This window comes from Macrobrachium rosenbergii, chromosome 19 (genome assembly GCF_040412425.1).
Source record: "Macrobrachium rosenbergii isolate ZJJX-2024 chromosome 19, ASM4041242v1, whole genome shotgun sequence".
Lineage (NCBI taxonomy): Eukaryota > Metazoa > Arthropoda > Malacostraca > Decapoda > Palaemonidae > Macrobrachium > Macrobrachium rosenbergii.
The window spans coordinates 2,250,583-2,269,034 of NC_089759.1; the positions used below are offsets into that span (position 1 = coordinate 2,250,583).

At 37.8% G+C, this 18,452-nt stretch overlaps 1 protein-coding gene across 1 annotated transcript; it reads right to left on the reverse strand.

Annotated features, from left to right (window-relative positions):
* Positions 1-9,672: 9,672 nt before the first annotated feature.
* Positions 9,673-18,332, reverse strand: LOC136848549 (zinc finger protein ZFP2-like). The gene is made up of 2 exons (XM_067120823.1): positions 18,098-18,332; positions 9,673-11,712 (listed from the first exon to the last, which is right to left on the reverse strand). Exon 2 carries the CDS (start codon positions 11,307-11,309, stop codon positions 9,756-9,758), a length of 1,554 nt encoding a protein of 517 aa, XP_066976924.1. The 5' UTR covers positions 11,310-11,712; positions 18,098-18,332; the 3' UTR covers positions 9,673-9,755.
* Positions 18,333-18,452: the final 120 nt, after the last annotated feature.

Here is an 18,452-nt window from a genome sequence, read left to right on the forward strand (position 1 = left end):
GTAAAATTGTGACCCCTCTTAAGATATCCTACTTCAAGCGCTTTCTCAATGGCTGTCAGCTTTGCTGCAAAAATTGACGAATAGTTTGACATTCTACCCGCTCTGACGACTTCCTTATCAATAACAGCGCATGCCACTCTACGGTGTTTTTGAGACAACGTATAGATTTTCAAGGTGCCTTCGTGCATTTTATCATGTCCTGGGAATTCAGCTTGTGTGGCATTGGACCTTAGTCTTCAAAACTTCTGTAGTCTCGTTTTGCATCACTGGTGATACCTACAATGTGAATTCATTTAAGCCAGTCGTTATTGATCCTAGACTCCTAAACAATCCTCATGAACGATTGCAAAGAATTTGTGACAGGTAATATGAGTGCAGGCTGGGTGAGATAAAACTGAGTCAATCATGGGAAAAGCAGTTCTGCTGTGAAAATTGAAGCATGAATTTGCAGAGATAACTGACTTTATGTATTAGACAATAATGCAGCAAATCAAAAACCATACACAAATTCTGAGCCATCAATGTAAATGGTATAATTTGGGCCTTTACATTTTATATGTTTTATTCGGTATTTTGTCTTGGTTTTGGGTATATCTATAATATACCAAGTGTGTACAGACTCTACTACACATAACTGAAGGAGGGGTTGGTTCTTGTACTGAGGGAAATCTTGTGTTTGTTTATTGTCTTAACATATTGCTCTAGTTGGGAATGGCACTAGATGATTGTCTATAAATTTTTTGGACTGAAAAACTTTTTAGTTGGAGTGTGAATTGCACTTCGAACAGTTAAGAAGTTGCAGCGGAGAAAGATGGCTAACCACTTTCAACTTGTGTGGATCTACAGTTCTTCTGAGGCACCTGCTTTTTCACCACAATCATCAAAATCCACTTACAGAAGTTATCCATTGCACACCTTTGTTCACAGAGGATATTTTCAGTGGCAACAGCAAAGGTTTTCACCATTCAGGGGCAAAAAAAAGAAAAAATCTATATCAATCTGAGCAGGGGGATTGGAAACCTTATTCCAGATATAGTAGACTTCTTGTTGATTCTGCACGCTCAAAAAACTTGCTGCACCTATCATTATGGGATAACAGTCAGCTCTTTCCCAGGTTTTTGAAGTTTAAGGTACAGACCTCGGCTCTTCCTTAGAAATGAGTTTTTATTATGCCAGCACTTTGAAAGTGGAATAGTTGTTAGACCAATCATGTCACCTTGTTAGGGATCTGCTGCTCATTCTTCAGAGTTTAACTAAGGGCCCTTATGAACATTTAAAGCAAACTTCTCATAGGTCTCTCAGACCAATCAAAGGTTTTGATACAGTTAGTCTTACTTTCTTACCAGATTTTGCCAGCAAAACTAAGACCTCACCATCTGGAGACCCTTCACTATCCCATCTCTTGCCCTTCATGCAAAAGAGGACAGTGACCCCTTTTCGTGTCCAGTATGGGCCATCGGCGAGTATCTTGGTAGAAGTAAAATATATGAAGTGGTATTTCATGGAGTTTTCTATCAACAGGTCAGATGAAAATGTCAGTTGATGAGAGAACTAATTTTGGTTGAAACGGATTATTTTCAAGGGCTTGTGAGGATGTTTCGGAGGAGGTGACTTCTTAACGGAGAATATTAAAGGGTCATGAGATTTAGGGTTTATCAACCAAATTAATTTTCAAGCCTACACTAAATCTTGAATGCTGGATCCTGAATGTCAAATAACTTTTGCAATGTTTTATTCTGAAATTTTTACTCATAAATCTCTGCTGGTTGCAGCTTACCATACTATACTATTATAGTTTTAAGGAAAAACTCCACAGTCAAGGGATTCATCATCTTGATAACTTATCTTTTCTTTCTTACTTTTCTCTGAGGTTATTTACAGCTAGCATACCTCGATCGATAGGGTAACTGTGCATGTCTTCCTATGGATGCTTTACACTAAGCACAACATATTATTGTACTAATAAGGCCCCTGTCCATCTCTTGATCTCTTGTTAGTCCCTATTTCAAGAGCCTGTTCCAGTTTAAGTTGCGTCCCTTTTGAATTCACCATAGAGGCTGGGGCCAGAAAATTAGAAACGTCCCACACGAGTTGCTATTCAGACTACATACAAGTAATGGGGTTACTATAAAAACAAATGAAATTTGTCTTTAATTGTTTATTTTATACAAACCCGTTACTTTTACAGGAAGTGTCCTCCTCCTGTGCCTCTTTTGTGCTAAGGAGCGTCAGAGTATAATCAGCGAACCAGTTTGCTTTTCTGGATCCAAACAACCAGTCATGCATGTGGCAAGCTCAAGACTTTCACAGCACCGACATGCATCTCCTTCTTGAATGGATGCGTTGGAATATGCATGGATGCACAAGGACATGTACTTAGTCATCCTCTTGTCAACTAGCTTTATTTTTCTCAAATTCAAGACCCCATATATATTTACTCAACTCTACAAATCTTCTCTTGCTCTGCATAATTTAACATGCGTCTGTGGACTCCACTTAATTGATAAATTCTGAATAAAAAAAATCCTAAGTACCCTATAACAACGCTAATAATCCGTGGGCTGAGTAGGCTCACCATGCACCTGCCTCCCCTCCTAAAATTGGCAAAAGTGCATGTAAGTTTTAGTATCTGATATATATTTTCATCTTTTTATGTTATCATTGAAAATGTACAGGCTCAACACCGCTCACATGATGCTGAAATTGTGTGGCTCCAAATTTTGCCACTGCCGCTTTTGGGCTAAGAGGAACACAAATTGACATAACTCTGGACTCAAATCTCACTGGGGAGTGTATGGTCTATCAACATGTTTGTATTGAGCCACATCATAGAGTAGTATGGTTTGATATGCAGATTTATCTTTAATGGGTCATCAGAGGTCAAAAGGTCACAAATTTTAGGGAATGCCTAAAACCTGACATCCCGTTTCGTATGTAGCCACTGTAGCATTGAACTAGGATATTATTCAGCTAGCAGCCTTCAGTTATGCTTCAGATACATCCATTTGCACATTTAACCCACTATTGTTCAATTATTTTCCAGACTATGGAATATGTGACAAATAGAAAAAGGTCATTACTGTATTAAAAAATACAAGGAAAATTGGTAGTTCTGTAGTGGTAACAGTTTAAATGATTATAAGCAACATGTGCGACAACAAGTCAACAACTGTCATGAAGATAATGCTTTATTTGTCTACTTTAAACATTCGTTTATTTGATTCACCTCATAATATGCAAACTAAATCCATACAAAGTTCGAATACCTTGTACTAGGAATGACACCTAATTTATCTCATTCCAAAGTAGGGAAGACAATACACTCACCAACCTACCACCTCTTAACTATCCTGTTAACAAGTTCCAGTTACATATTCGAGCTCACACTGAGGAATACTCACCTATACAAAGGTTTTGTTTGTATTCTTGAAGAACAAACACATATCTGTGTCATTTTAGTGCAGGAACAGAAAATTTATGCCACTGTACTACCAAGCCCATAAGTAGAAATTAAGAAAAACCTCAAACAATTTTTCAGAAAATATAGGAACAACTTATTTTATATTATGAAATTTCTGTTCATCAAAACAGTTTTTTGTGATGTTTCTTGAGTGATTTTGAAGCAGCATAAGACGAATCACACAAACACACATGCTCTCACACTTACGTATGCATCTATCTATATGTACCTCCTATATTTCAATGAAATTTTATTCACAAGTGCAGAGGGAACTAGGTATCTCTATCCCAGGCCTTCATACCCTATATAATATATAAAAAAAAACTTGGCATCTTTACTTGAGAGATAGTGAACATCTTTACTTGAGAGATAATGAAGACAATGCTCGGTAAACAACCTTTTAATATTTGAAATAATTACTCATAGAAAATAAACAAAGACAGTAAGTAACTTGCATAATAAACACTGTAATGTTAAATAAAAAAAAAACAAATTTCCATTTTGCTTTTAAACACTCTGAATAGGAATTTTGACAATACATATGAGTGAGTTTATGGCAACAACAACACACTGATCATTATCAACAATGCCTCTCCTTTCTGTCTTCAAACGTAATCATGATGATATATGAAAGGGCTGTAGAATTTTTGAGAATTGAAGGTATAGGAATTCCACCTCCCAAAAATATGTTTTTTCATTCTACTTACATAAGATGCATTCCACAACTACAGAGTTAGATGCAACACCTATGGCAGATGTGTGTTCCAGAGCAAATATACTTTTTTAGCCAGTGCACAACAATGACGGTACCAAGTCACACTCTGAGCAACACCCAGTTATGCAAAAGGATTGGCCCCCTAAACACCCGACTTTGATCCAATCAAAAAATGTTTGGTTGTTATAACTAGAGATTGGGGTGGGACAACTTTGAAGGCCTCAACATATTAAATTAACCTTTGTGAATTGCTGGTCAAATCATCCTGTAGGGGACTGAATCACATGATTGATATGGATGGTGATTATATGTGAAATATTAATATATAGCTTCATTATTAATTTATGCAGCATTTAATCATTAAACTATTTATTTTTTCATCTTGGTTTTAGATAGTGTGTGAATACTGAACCCTCAAAATCATTTGTTGAAAGAAATCATTTGAAGATAGAAACTTTGAAATGATTTTATCATCTTTCTGCGTCTTCAACTTACACTGGCTTGGGCTTCTTTTCTGTTATATAAAATGCAAAGGCTGCATCACATTCTGTATGTATCAAATTATTCTTTTTGATTTAATCAAAATATAGAAAATAGCTAGTTTTCCTGAGAGTTTTCTTTCTTTTATTTTTGTCATGTAGTTATCTGATTTGTTCAAAAGTTGAAATAATGCAGACGCTTCCAACATAACAATCACAATGATAATAATAACAGTGACAGGTGCAAATTGTGGTAATATAGATAATGACTGACAAAGAAAATAGCACCAACTTAAAGGGTAGATCAGTGGTTTAATGAAACAAGCATGCTATCATTCAGCAAGTAAATGGTTGACTGAGTAATATGATTATATCGAAGTAATAGCAATGTTGCCAATTTTCTTATTTTGTCCACAATTTACGAGAGAGATGTCAATATTTTGTGGGTCCATTGTACATCTGGTCAATGGGAACATAACTCATTCCTAAACTGTGGACAGTTTGCAAATAAAAGGAGCACAGCCAAAGTAAAAACAAATACAATACCGTATGTATTTAAGAAATACTGGCCAAATTTGTCAGCCAATTGTCAAAGGTAGTTGTAACTTTCCAGTTTTAGCTAACACACATCTAAGAAATTCTAATCTATCAGATCACAAGTTTCTCTAACAGAAAGTGTGGCAATAAAAGATGAAAAATACAGAGAACAAGAGTAGCAGTGTAATTAACAAGAGAAAAAAATATTGTGAAGAGAAGCAGTAATTCTTCTGCATACAAAATTGAACCGGTACAGATACAGTCATAAAAGGTTTTAAATGGAATCCACTTCCAAAGGTACAGTTACTTAAAGCAAGAGATATAATAGTTACGGTATTTAAATGAAATCTTTCTATTACCAGCTTAGCTACTTAAAGGAAAATCTCTTCACAAGTCAAGATGAATCCTGAGTTCACAGAGACAAATGTACAGTAATGTTTGGTGATATTTTCAACAATTAGTGTCAGATCTACATAGCAAAGAGACTTGTTGATTACAACTTACACCATAAAAGTTTCCCATTAACAATATCTTCCCTTTTTGGTTTACCTGATCAAGAAATAAAAACAAAAAGCACATAAAGTACTGCATATGAGCTTAGCATAAATTCCCCTATGCAAACACTTACTTTAGATAGTGCATTCAATAAAAATATAGACAATGAGTGCACATTGAAAAGTACGCAATGCAAATTTGAGATTTGTCTGTTGCTTACTATTTGGCAGATATAAGTCAAGAGGTTCACATAGGTGCCAATTGCGCTTCACAAGAAAAATTAATTCTCTATATCATTCATTATGCCTAGGAGGCATCTAATAAATAATAAGACTATGTGCATGCAAATAGAAATACGAGTACTGTGGTTAAAAAAAAAAAAGTGTTAAGAGAGAACATTTGTTGTACAAAAGAAACAGCTCATCCCATGCAAGTGTCATCTTCATCACAACTTCTTTTGATTTGAATCGTAGTGATCTGAGGTATTTCAGAATTCACCTCTAAATATACAAATCAGTCATAATATAAATTCACTAAAAGAATATCCACAGTCCATTTTCATTTTCAAGAGAAGCACCCATTGAACACTGTGAGCAATGGGTTTCACTTAGCTTCACCAAATAAGCTTATATTACTACCTCATCCCCAGGTACCCAGCTGCACTAACCCTAAGTATTTGTAGTAAAATTTTGAATCATTAATATTAAAATACCTGACACTTAATAATCCTGAGTAAGAAATCAGAACTATAAATTTGAGCAATAAAATATTATGATATCCTGATACACATATCCAACTGAGTTCTGGTGTCAAAAACAGTAACAATATTTATAAGTTTGATAATGACAACAATGGTTTTGAAACATATCGGGACCCACCTTCACAAACATTATGTAATTTCATCAATAATCAGTGAAATTGTTATATTTTAATGTGAAGTAAAGTTTATTGCCTAGTTTAAAGAAAGCTTCTTAACTCACTGAGAAATGACGTTAGTACACAGAAATTAAGTTATTCTTGCTACAATAAAAATTTCTTTCAAGCCTCATTTTAGTTGACAAAACTGACACAAGAACAATTACCGAGACCAAACATATGAAACTTATCTTGAAGACCAGTCTACATTAAAAATTCTAATTATCATACATTAGCTTTTATGAGTTTTCATTTCGAACCAAAACAATCAACTATGGGATTCAACTACTAACTTTACTGTATAATGAATTCTAAATTTCATTCATTCTTGTATTTCACAGTATTACGTTTCTTATGTAACTGAAGAATTTAAACTGGATACAGTTTAAACACTAAATTATTTGTTATAAATAATAACAAAATGAATTATACATTTGCCCTTTCAACAAACAGTTATCTTTGAGAAAAAGTAAAATGCTTAATTCAGTATTAGTGAATACTTTACAGTTAATCCCCATAGGGGAAACAGCCTATAGTGTGCTTTGGGTAACACATTATAGACGATATTAAGGATTCTTTGCTGGCTGTGTCCTTTTAGTCCCCAATGACACAGCTGTGTCTTTTAATTCATTCCCTTTAATCTCTTCCCCTCTGCCTGTCTTAACTTCATTAACTTTACTTCAAAAGCTAGAAGGAAACATTGAGATAAATTAATGCCCAATGCTTTCATGCATACAGTATTCAATAATATTGGTAACCGTTATCTTTGTTCAATTCTTGCCCCCTGAAAACAAATCCTTCTGGTCAGTCCTATAAAGTCTAGAAATGACTCAGTGGTCTGGTTAGAATACATAATAATAATAATAATAATAATAATAATAATGTGAAGGGAGTAGACCCTCTTTTAAACAGGTCTTATTAAAAAGGATGGCTGTATTATGCAAATTTATCTTATATAGTGTCTTTTCTATCTTCCTTATGATTCGCTTTTCAGGCTCAGCGATGTTAGTCAGCAACTGGCCGATATTCATGTTGGAAAAGGATAGTGTGTGGAATATGGGAAGTCTTTTATTAAAATATCCAATCAGAAATCGTTCGTCTGGATTCAGGTTCTATTTTAGGTACCGTCGACATGTTTCGACCAGCTCGTTGGTCATCCTCTGGACGTGGTTGCAGAAGGTCTGAAGAAACGAGGTGCTCGGGTTGGTATTTATAGGGGGGTCTTGATCGGTGCTGAATTATGATTGGCTGCCCGGGGCATGTACCCTTGGGCGGAGCCTATTTTCCCAGGTCGATGTGCGAGCGGCGTTGTAGTGCTGGGGATGAATGGAAGAATTTCGATCCTCTGATGCTGAATTTTGATTCGCACGTTCGCTATGGGGATCGCTTGGTGCATGTCTCCTGGCTGCTGTGGGGAGAAGAAATGTTTCCTTCGTAATGTTGAGGGTTGGTTTCTCCTTCCCAGTGTGCAATGCTTCCAAGAGGCGTGGGCGGCGGTGGTCGGTAGTTTGGTCAATTATTTCGATGTTCGTGATTATGTTTTTTCTTGCTATTCTCTGGTTATGGACGGTCCTGGCATGATTAAAGATAGCCACCTCTTGGGCGTGGCAGGAAATCCTCTTGGAAAAACGCATGGTGGTCATACCGATGTAAGAACCGAAGCATCCTCGGACGGGGCATGAATACCGGTATACCACGTTGGTTTTCTTCAAGGGGTCCTGCTGAGGGGGGGCTGGGTTGTTATGCATAACCAGGCTGCTCGTCTTCTTGCTCTTATAATAAATAACCAGATGTATAATCTTGTTGGAGTCAACAGGGCTGACATTATTTTCGTTGATGTTTTTGAGGGCGCGTTTGTCTTCTTTATATTTATGGTGAAATTGTCCTTTATAGAAGAGCTCTATGCATTCAGGGGCATCGGGGCAAGATTCCTGACGGTACCATCTATTGATGTTCTCCTTGATAGACTCTTCTATATTCCGGTTTGGGTGTCCATTGTTGACGAGGGTCTGGGCTACACGTTCTATTTCTCCGTGTGTGTCATTCCAGGAGGAGCAGTGTGAGAGGGCCCTCCTGACGTAGGCGCTGATGGTGGAGTGCTTATACCTCTCGGGGCACTCGCCCGCCCCGTTCATACACATGCCCAGGTTCGTGCGTTTCGTGTAGACCCTCGTAGAGAAAGAGGCTTCTCTCTGTTCCACAAGGACGTCAAGGAAGGGGAGGCAGCGATTTTGGCTCTGCTCGATCGTGAAACTGAGGCAGCTATGGTTGTGGAATGCCCCGGGCAGCCAATCATAATTCAGCACCGATCAAGACCCCCCTATAAATACCAACCCGGGCACCTCGTTTCTTCAGACCTTCTGCAACCACGTCCAGAGGATGACCAACGAGCTGGTCGAAACATGTAGACGGTACCTAAAATAGAACCTGAATCCAGACGAACGATTTCTGATTGGATATTTTAATAAAAGACTTCCCATATTCCGCACACTATCCTTTTCCAACATGAATATCGGCCAGTTGCTGACTAACATCACTGAGCCTGAAAAGCGAATTATAAGGAAGATAGAAAAGACACTATATAAGATAAATTTGCATAATACAGCCATCCTTTTTAATAATAATAATAATAATAACAACTTTGGTTGAATAGCTACGACTAAATATAAACTAACTGCACATTGATATTGTACACCCTAATTAAAACTAAGAAACTCAAAAGCTTTGTCGTCTCACTTTCACTGAAGGTTCCAAATTACATAATGCTCAGCAGAAACCCTGTTGATAGAGAACAAACTCATTTGTATTAAAATAAGTTTCAAGCCTGCCACATCATCCTTTGATGTCTCATCTTGTTCATTATGTCCTTGAATCACAGTGCATAAAATTAAAATCTGGAAACATTTCTGCAAATTATCATATAAGGCACCAAATTCATTTACTTTTTCCTTGGTGCTTTGCCAGTACAGAGAGTTAGTATCAGCCATATTGGTAAGTTTAGTTCGGTTTAAAAAACGTACTCCTAACACAAATTCCAACATCACATTTCATAGGTAAATAAAATAAAAGACAGCAGTTTGTAACCCAACATTCACAAGTAAAAAATGACATATAAAGATTATGGTAGTACAAAAGCATTTTCAAGAAAGTATGGTCAAAGAGTATATTCTTTATCAACCACATCAAAATGACCTTTAAGTTCTTCCTCTACATATTCAAAACTTATAATTTTCAATTCCTTCTTTGTCTCCCGCGAGATATCCATACTACATACTTCCTTTAAAACACCAAAGTCATCCAGTTCATGTTCTTTCCACTCTATATCAAAATGGTCAATATCCAGCTCATTCTTTACCATGATAAGCTCGTTAACCTCATGATCCTCTTTCACCACAACAAACTGGCCTATAACATAATCTCTCTTTCCCCAAATTGAACCATCATCCTTAGTCAAACTGAAATAGTCTGAAGATGACTCATCTACAGCTGAAGCTTCAATTTCCTTATTAGGGCTGGGAATCCTTTTCATGAAACTTTCCCCAGAAGGGAGGACCTTCTCATAAACTTCACGAATATGGGTCTTCACCTCTTTATGAATCAAAGTATGCTTAAACAAACCTGATTTTTCTATAAACTCCTTCCCACACACACCACAAGAATATGGTTTTTCACCAGTGTGTATTAAGGAGTGTCGTGATAATGTTGACTTTCTAGTAAACTCTTTACCGCATGTGCTACACGAATGTGGTCTAACACCTTCATGGATTAAAGAATGTCTTAATAAATCTGACTTCAGCGTAAAGCCCTTCCCACATGTACTACAAGAGTGAGGTCTAATGTCTCTGTGTATCAAGGAATGTTGTGCAAGAGTAGATTTGAGAGTAAATTCCTTGCCACATATACTGCACGAAAAGGGCTTCACTTCTTCATGAACTGAAGAATGCTTTCTTAAATGTGACTTTAAGGTAAATGCCTTACCACAAACACTGCAAGTGTGAGGCTTCTTACCTTCATGTATTAAGGCATGTTGTGTAAGACTTAATTTCCTAGTAAAGCTATTACCACAAATGCTGCACGAGTAAGGTTTTACATCTTTGTGGACGAGAGAATGTCGTGCAAGACTCTGCTTTAAAGTAAATTTCTTTCCGCATGTAACACATGTATGAGGTTTTTCTCCAGTGTGAATTAAGGAATGTTGTCTTAAGTGAGTGTGTTGTGTAAATTCCTTACCACATGTTGCACATGAATGAGGCTTTTCACCTGTATGAATAAAGGAATGTTGTGTCAGGGCTGATTTGAGAGTAAATTCCTTACCACATATGCTGCAAGAATGGGGCTTGATCCCTTTGTGAATTAAGGAATGGCGGGAAAGGTCTGATTTTTGAATGAAGTCTTTACCACAAATATTACACGAAAAAGGCTTTTCTCCTGTGTGGATTAAGGTATGCTGCCTTAAATGTGTGTGCTGAGTAAACTCTTTCCCACATGTTCTGCAGGAGTAAGGTTTTACATCTTTATGGAAAAAAGAATGCTTTGTTAAATGTGACTTTTGAGTAAATCCCTTGCCACAAATATCACATGAGTGAGGTTTTTCACTTTTATGAGTTATAGAATGTCGAGTAAGGCTGGACTTTTGTGAAAAATCCTTACCACATACATTACAAGAGTATAATTTGATTTTATTCTGGCTACCAAACAATGCTGCCATATCTGACCTCAAACAAATAGATCAAATATTCTACTACAAATGTAAACAGTGCTGCCATATCTGACCTCAAACAAACAGATCAAATATTCTACTACAAAGGTAATCATTATAAAATAATTAATTAATTTGACTGATGCTCTATATTGTAACACACAAATATTATAAAATTCTAACCTGTAATAAGCCACTTACTTTAAAAGCATGCACCAAAGACTTCTCTTATTAATAGCAAACAAGAATATTCTATTCTCAAATGGGTTTTTAATTCAAGCTGCAACTTACAAACGTACAAAATTAAACTTGCAGTACAATTTACATTAATCTTTTCTTTACCTCATCTTCATTTTCATCTTCTAGTGAACAAAGCAACAAGAATTTCAGAGCTTTCTCTAAAGGTCTCATCCTGCAAAAAAAAAAAAAAATCAATTCAATAGTCAAAAGAAAGCTTTAGCATTTGTCACACCATTAACCAATTAAACAATAAATTTTGTTTAAAGGGCTCAAACTAACTAACACCTTAAAATTCACCTATATTAGCAGTACTGGCCGTGAACAGATGATGTTGCATAGCCTATTTATTTATTTAAATCTTAGAAATAAATGCAGATTTTACAGCATCATTACCATTTCGTCAATTAGCTTCCATATATACAGCAATTAAACTAAAAACCAGAAATACAACGTACAGGATGATTTCCTTGACGTATCATACCCTGAAATAATAATAATATAAGAAAGGGTCCAGGGATGATCAGCCAAGGATTTTCAGCATTCAGAGACATTCCAACACGATTATCGTGGCAGACACCTGCAAAACATGGACCCCTTGCAAATTTCCTATTGAAAAGTTTTCATGGGGCGCTCAATTAGTTGTTTGCAAAGCCCTCCCCAAAAAAAAGAAATCTCCTAAAATGGGAACAATTATGGAGCAAAAAGAAAGGACACTTTAACAATGTCAATCACAGAAGATGCCTCACGTTTTGCTTGGTAAAAATTCACCTTGGTTTATTAGAATGGTCTACAAATTCTGCTGGCAGCCATATGTAGAAGGTCTCCCTGTAGTAAAGAATCAGTGGATTTCCTACAATTATTAATCTTTAACATGCGCATGTTGTCATGAACTGAAGTGGGGTCAAGGAAGCTTGGTCTCTCCCCCAGATCCATAATGAGAAATAGGTCACTGCCACTCTTCTTACAATCAAAAAAACAAATGCAGAATAAATTTCATTTTATTAACCTGCAATAAGAAAGGAAGTGGCAATATGCATTCAGAACTCTCTAAGGGTGTAAAGCTGCCCTATCCATGAAGTTAAACAGTGTACATACCCAAGAGGCTCCCTGTTTGTGGTTACCTCAAACAGATCTACCATGGGTGTACCTGACATCAACATATCTGCATACCATGAAGAGGAATGGCAACTAAGAGGGAGGAACATGTCAGTTCCTATTAAGGTTGTCTAAAACAGCATTCTGTTTACCTGACATAGTCCTAAGAACTACCCTTTGGTAGTTCTTCTCCTCCCCCCCCCCGCACCCCCGTAGTAAATTCTTTATGCCACTTCACATGCTCACTTGGAGCTGAAGCCAGCTTGCAGTGCAGGTCTAGGACTATCATTAAATTGTCCAACACTTTGATTATTGTTCTTTTGGGTGGTTCTTACAGAACTGAAATTCATTATAGACTAATGTGAGTCTTGGTCTTCTCACATGGAAGTAGTGCCCCAGCTGTGGCCAAGTACTGAAAGTTACTATTTCATCAATGGTGTTCCTTGCTCCAGTTGTATGGAGGAGTATGGTTAACACTCGAAATACCAAAAGTAATCATGCCTGAAAGTGTTCAAATCTGAGAACACATATCCAAAGGCAGTCTGCATTTCCTTCTGATACCAACTCCTCTAGTGACAACAGCAGTCAAAGAGATGAATCAACCACTAGTGGATTTCTCGAAACCAGTACTATTTAGTTAAACATACCCAGTAGCCTGTTTATCCTAAGTCTCAATAGTTTAGTTAGGTTCTTGGCGGTTATCTGCCATTAGGACTGTTCGGGTTATTGACAGCAAACAAAAACAATAAGATACAGATGGTATAATTTTCTGCACTAAAAAATACTGAAAGAAAATGTATTAGTTCCTGACCTAAAATATGTAAAGAATTTTGTGGCAGAAGGCCAGCTTCTGCAACACAATGGAAAACAAAAACTCATATTTTCAAAAGAATATTTTTATATTATCTGAATAAAAATATGAAATCTTAAATTTACCCATGACCATCTTCAGCAACAAATTTAAAAACATAACTAATGTTCTAACTTCAGTATCCTGAAGCTTCTGAGACAAATTGGCCTCTCAGATCCCCAAGACTGGGACATTCACATTTCCACAATATGGGTAAGTTGAGTACAGTCAACCCCCAGTATTCACGGGGATAGGGACCACAACCCCTCAAGAATAGCTAAAATCCCCCTCTACAAACACTTACAACTGTCCATTTTCATCATTCAAACACCAAAGACCCCCCTCTACAAATGCTTATAACTGCCTGTTCTACCAGTTCAAACACTAAATATACTTTAAACTATCATCCTAAAACACTTTAATATAATTTTAATATAATTTCAATATCACTTTAATATAATTTTAATATAATTTCAATATCACTTTAATATAATTTCAATACATATCATTTCTGAGCATCATATCTATAACAGGTGAGAAAACCAGTTTAGGAGCTTAGCTTCCAACAGGGTTCACTATGAGGAGGTCCCTTAGGAACTATAAAGGGGTCCTTCCTGAACCTATGGAGGAAAAAGAACCAGTATTTTACCAGCCAAAGAGAAAAACCTGTTTCTTTCCACATAAGTTTCTCCCTCTCTCTCTGAGTTATCATTTAATCTTATTACTATTATTATAGGTACAGTTTATTATTATTATTATTATTTATTCTTATCAGTCTTATTAATATTTGAAAATTAGTACTTATTGTTACCTGTATTATTACAGGTACAGTATTATTATTGTTATTTATTCTTACTATGTAATCTTATTAATCTTAACATTAATATTTGAAAATTAATAAATTATTTTTTTATCATAAAAAACAGGTTTTGACGTAAGAAAAACCTATTTTTGGTAGTCGCTGTTGAGTCCTCAAGGAATTACCTTCCATGGTCTACCAGAGCTCCATGTTGACCAAACTAATATCAAAGAATTCTCTTCTTGTTGGTCTTTTTGGCCAGGTATGGCATCGTAATGATTAACATTATAACTCATGATGGAGTATATAATGGACTCAAAGATAAGAGGGCACTTTCCCTTATCTTCAGTGAAGCTGAACCCAGTTTTTCCAATGTTAAAAGAACCTGCAAGAAAGAGAAGTGACTATTGCGCATGCGCATCCGCCCTCTTGTTTACAACCAGGCTGTTAAAAGACCAAGGAGCCATTACTCTCTGTTGGCCAATGCTGGTTGATCCTTTGCCCAAATCCCACGCCTTTTCGCCAGGGAAGTGGGAGGGTTTTGAGGACTCAACAGCGACTAACTAAAATAGGTTTTTCCTACGTCAAAACCTGTTTTTTGATAACGAAGCTCCCTCTTTCGTCCTCAAGGAGCTTTACAAAGAAACTGACAGGTGACAAAAAAGGCTTAAGCTCTCACTTTATAATCCCAACGCCCCAAAGGAAATAACATCTCCGGTCCAAGGTCAAGCCACAGATTTCAAGTCCCATTCTTTATTCCAAATACTCTTCAGGTTTTGATACCAAGGAACAAGAAACTTTGCACGAACTTACGTTTTAGGGTGTAGTTCTACAGTGGTTTACCTATGCATACTGGGTTTGGTTGCAGTACTGTTGCCCCTCTCTCAGTGATAGTTAGCATACTCACCATCAATAAGACCCTGGTTTTCTGCAGTAGCACCTAAGGGTAAAGACTAACCATGCCACCTACTGATACACAGTCTAGTCGAATCTGTTCGAGCATGTGACAATAATTTAACTGATGACCACCCTGTACATTTGGAGGCTTCTTCGAAAGAGACGTTTCTGAAGAAGGTCAATGATGTACTTGCTTTCCTAGCATCATGTGACCTATGAAAAGAGTGTGGCTTTGCCTTTTTAATGAGAAACACTACAATCATTCTCAGCCTTTGTAGGGAGAGTGGTTAGTTTGTGCTAGGGTGTAGGTAAATAGGACCTTCTGGGATGTTTGCCGTGACTTCTAGGTAAACCTTAAGTGCTTGAACTGGGTATAATGTCTTGTCTGCTGAATTGAGTTTTCTTATAAGAATGGATTTCCTTTTTAAAGGATCCATATTCTTGGCCAGGGGACAATAATAATTGATGGTCAGATATTTGTGTGATGCATTGTCCCCATCTAAGAGAGCCCAGTTCACTGATAAGAGCTCCTGATGCTAATGCAATCAAGATCACCTTTTGTAGCATGTGCGTTGTGGTTGTATTGGGTCCAATGAGTTGAGGGGTTGATAGAAGTCTAAGCACCTTGTTCAGGGACCAAGTAATTGGAAGCCTTTCGGGAATGGGCTTTTGTAGAGCAAAAGACTGCAGAAGGGAAGTGACAACTTCTATACTGGAGTCAATCCCGAATCCATAAAGCAAGGGTTCCGCTAATGCAGCCTTGTATGCCATGACTGTTGTAACAGCCAGGCATTTGTCTTCAAAAGGGTATATAAGAAAAATAAAAAGTGTTTCTATAGAAATCTCAACTGGGCTCTCAGTGTGGATATAATCTAACCATATCTTCCATATGGACTGGTATTGCCAGATAGATGATGTCCGTAATTTTTGCACTAGGTGTCTAGCGATGTTGGGTGAGTAATTATCACTAAAGGTATTTTTTAAAAATCTATACGTGAAGGTCTCGGCTCAGAAAGGAGGATGCGTAAGACTTTCCTTCCTACTGTCTGGGATAGAACAGGGGACGCTAGTGAAATTGATCTTTTCATCCGTTGTTGAGGTAATAGGAACCAATGCCTGTTTGGCCAATCTCGGGCTATTAAGTAAACTGTTCCTTTGAAGGTTAGAAGTTTGCTCAAAACCTTTGAAATCTGGGACAATGGAGGAAAAACATATCGTTCTTCCCCTCTTCCAGTCTTTAGGAAGGCATTTCTTGCTGTTGGTTGACTCTCCTGGTTTGGAGACACATATATTAGGAGTTTGTGATTCTAGTATGTGGCAAACAGGTCCACTTCTGGTTGTGAAGGCATGCTGGTTGTCCAAGATCCACTCTCTTGAGGCTGTCGTTTTCCTTGATAGAGTCTGCTATTACAATGAGACCCCCTGTGAGGTGAATTGCAGACATGTGCCACTTCCTTGCTTGCGCCATCCGAAGGATGGCTAGCATTATCATATTGAGAGGAGGTGAACATGATCCCAACCTCTTGATGTAGGATATTGAAGTTATGTTTTCTCTCTTCTGGAGGTTTGAGTTTTTTGAGCGACAAAAAAGACAGCCATCAGCTCCAGGAAATTGATATAAAAATTCCTGAGTAGCTGATCACCTCCCTGCCACCTCACAATCTTCCCAATGTCCTCTCAACCTGTCAACGAGGCATCTGTGTTTGTCACTCATACAGACGGAAGAGTCAGGGTGACCTGTTTCGCCACAGATTCCTTCCAGATCCAAGGCCGAAGTATCTCCCCAACTCTTTTAATCCTTTGATGAGGTCAGTCTCGCATCTTTTTTTCTTGCATGCGATAGCCAGGATTTGTTCACATTTTTAGTTGCAATTTATGTATTGGATCTATTACTGATAAGCCTTGGCAGGCTTCCTACGGTATTGTCTCCTCACCTCAAACTTCGCCCACTGCTCGGCAGACCAGGAACAACACTCAGCACAAGGAGAAGTGCATGAATACACACGTCCTCTGCAGGTGGGGCAGAGGGCGTGTGGGTTCATATCCACGCTAGAACGAAAAGTATTACATTTCTTTCCTCCCACCCCAGGACACACATGATGGGGGAAGGAGGACTTACGGGGTTTGTCTAAATTCATGATAATGAAAACAAGCAAAAACAAGAAAGATCCCACCAGGGAAAACAGCTCAAAGGCGGTCAGGGCAGAGAGCGAGAAAACATGCCTGCAGCACATGACGGCCAAAAGCAAATTGGAATGGTTACATCCCGGACGATAGTTGAATGTTTACATCCCGGACGATAGTTAACTACCTAACCACCTTGTTCGAAAATTCAACGGCAGTTTCCAGCTCCGTTGAAAGTAATTCCTATTGTAAAGCAACGACAGTTTGTACGTCGTGTCGGAACAAGTGGGGTTTCCTTCACGGGGGAGCAGAGCCCCCTGACTAAGTAACATGGCCTGCTAGGTTAGGTTAGGTTAGGGTACATTAGGTTTGTATAGCTCCTGTCATAATAGGCTAGATTTCCTTAGACAATCCCTTCTTAAACATAGCCTATTGCTCCCTGATGACTTGCACGTGCACGGAACCATTCCATAACAACAAAATGGTGGTCTGGTCTTTCTACCATTTCCAAAACCCCACATTCCCAAAGGATTCCCAACCATGTTGGGTAGATATGAGGTTAATAATAATTTACCAACAATAAGCAACACCACGTCCTTCATCAGCAACACTAAAAGTACAGGAAACAGTCCGTGCAGAGCTCTTAGCTTACAGAGTCCTACCCAAAAAGGGGCATATGCCAAAACAATCAATTCAACCGACCAGGCCTTAAGCTATCAGTACATGATGACCCCAGCTGCAAGGGCTTTTGCGAGGAGTTTTAAGTTCAAGCCTTCATCTCATACTCCTTACCTGCCAACTTCAAATTCGGCTCACAGAGTGAATAACCTAACCTATTTTCGTCCGGTCTGAATAGGTTAGAGGGTAATATAATTCTCTTTTATGCTTCTATTCTCTCCTGTTTCCAAATATAAATCTTATCGGCACTCGATAACCGTTCCTGAGTATTGCTGGACGCCTATGCTGTTTATCGCTGAATCGATAGTCTTCAGGTTTCGTTTGTTTACGATCTCGTCTTTTCATCCAGATCTCCATAACCGGGGAGGCGTTTTTGCGTGGTGATTCTCGTCTTTGACAGGTCCCTTCCTATCCGGATTGGTGGTGTTTCTTTTGCAAGACGATAGCGAGTTATTTCGATGCACATCAA

Excerpts from the sequence above, each read along its gene's own strand:
- LOC136848549 (XM_067120823.1), bottom strand. The coding sequence starts at position 11,309 with ATGGCAGCATTGTTTGGTAGCCAGAATAAAATCAAATTATACTCTTGT.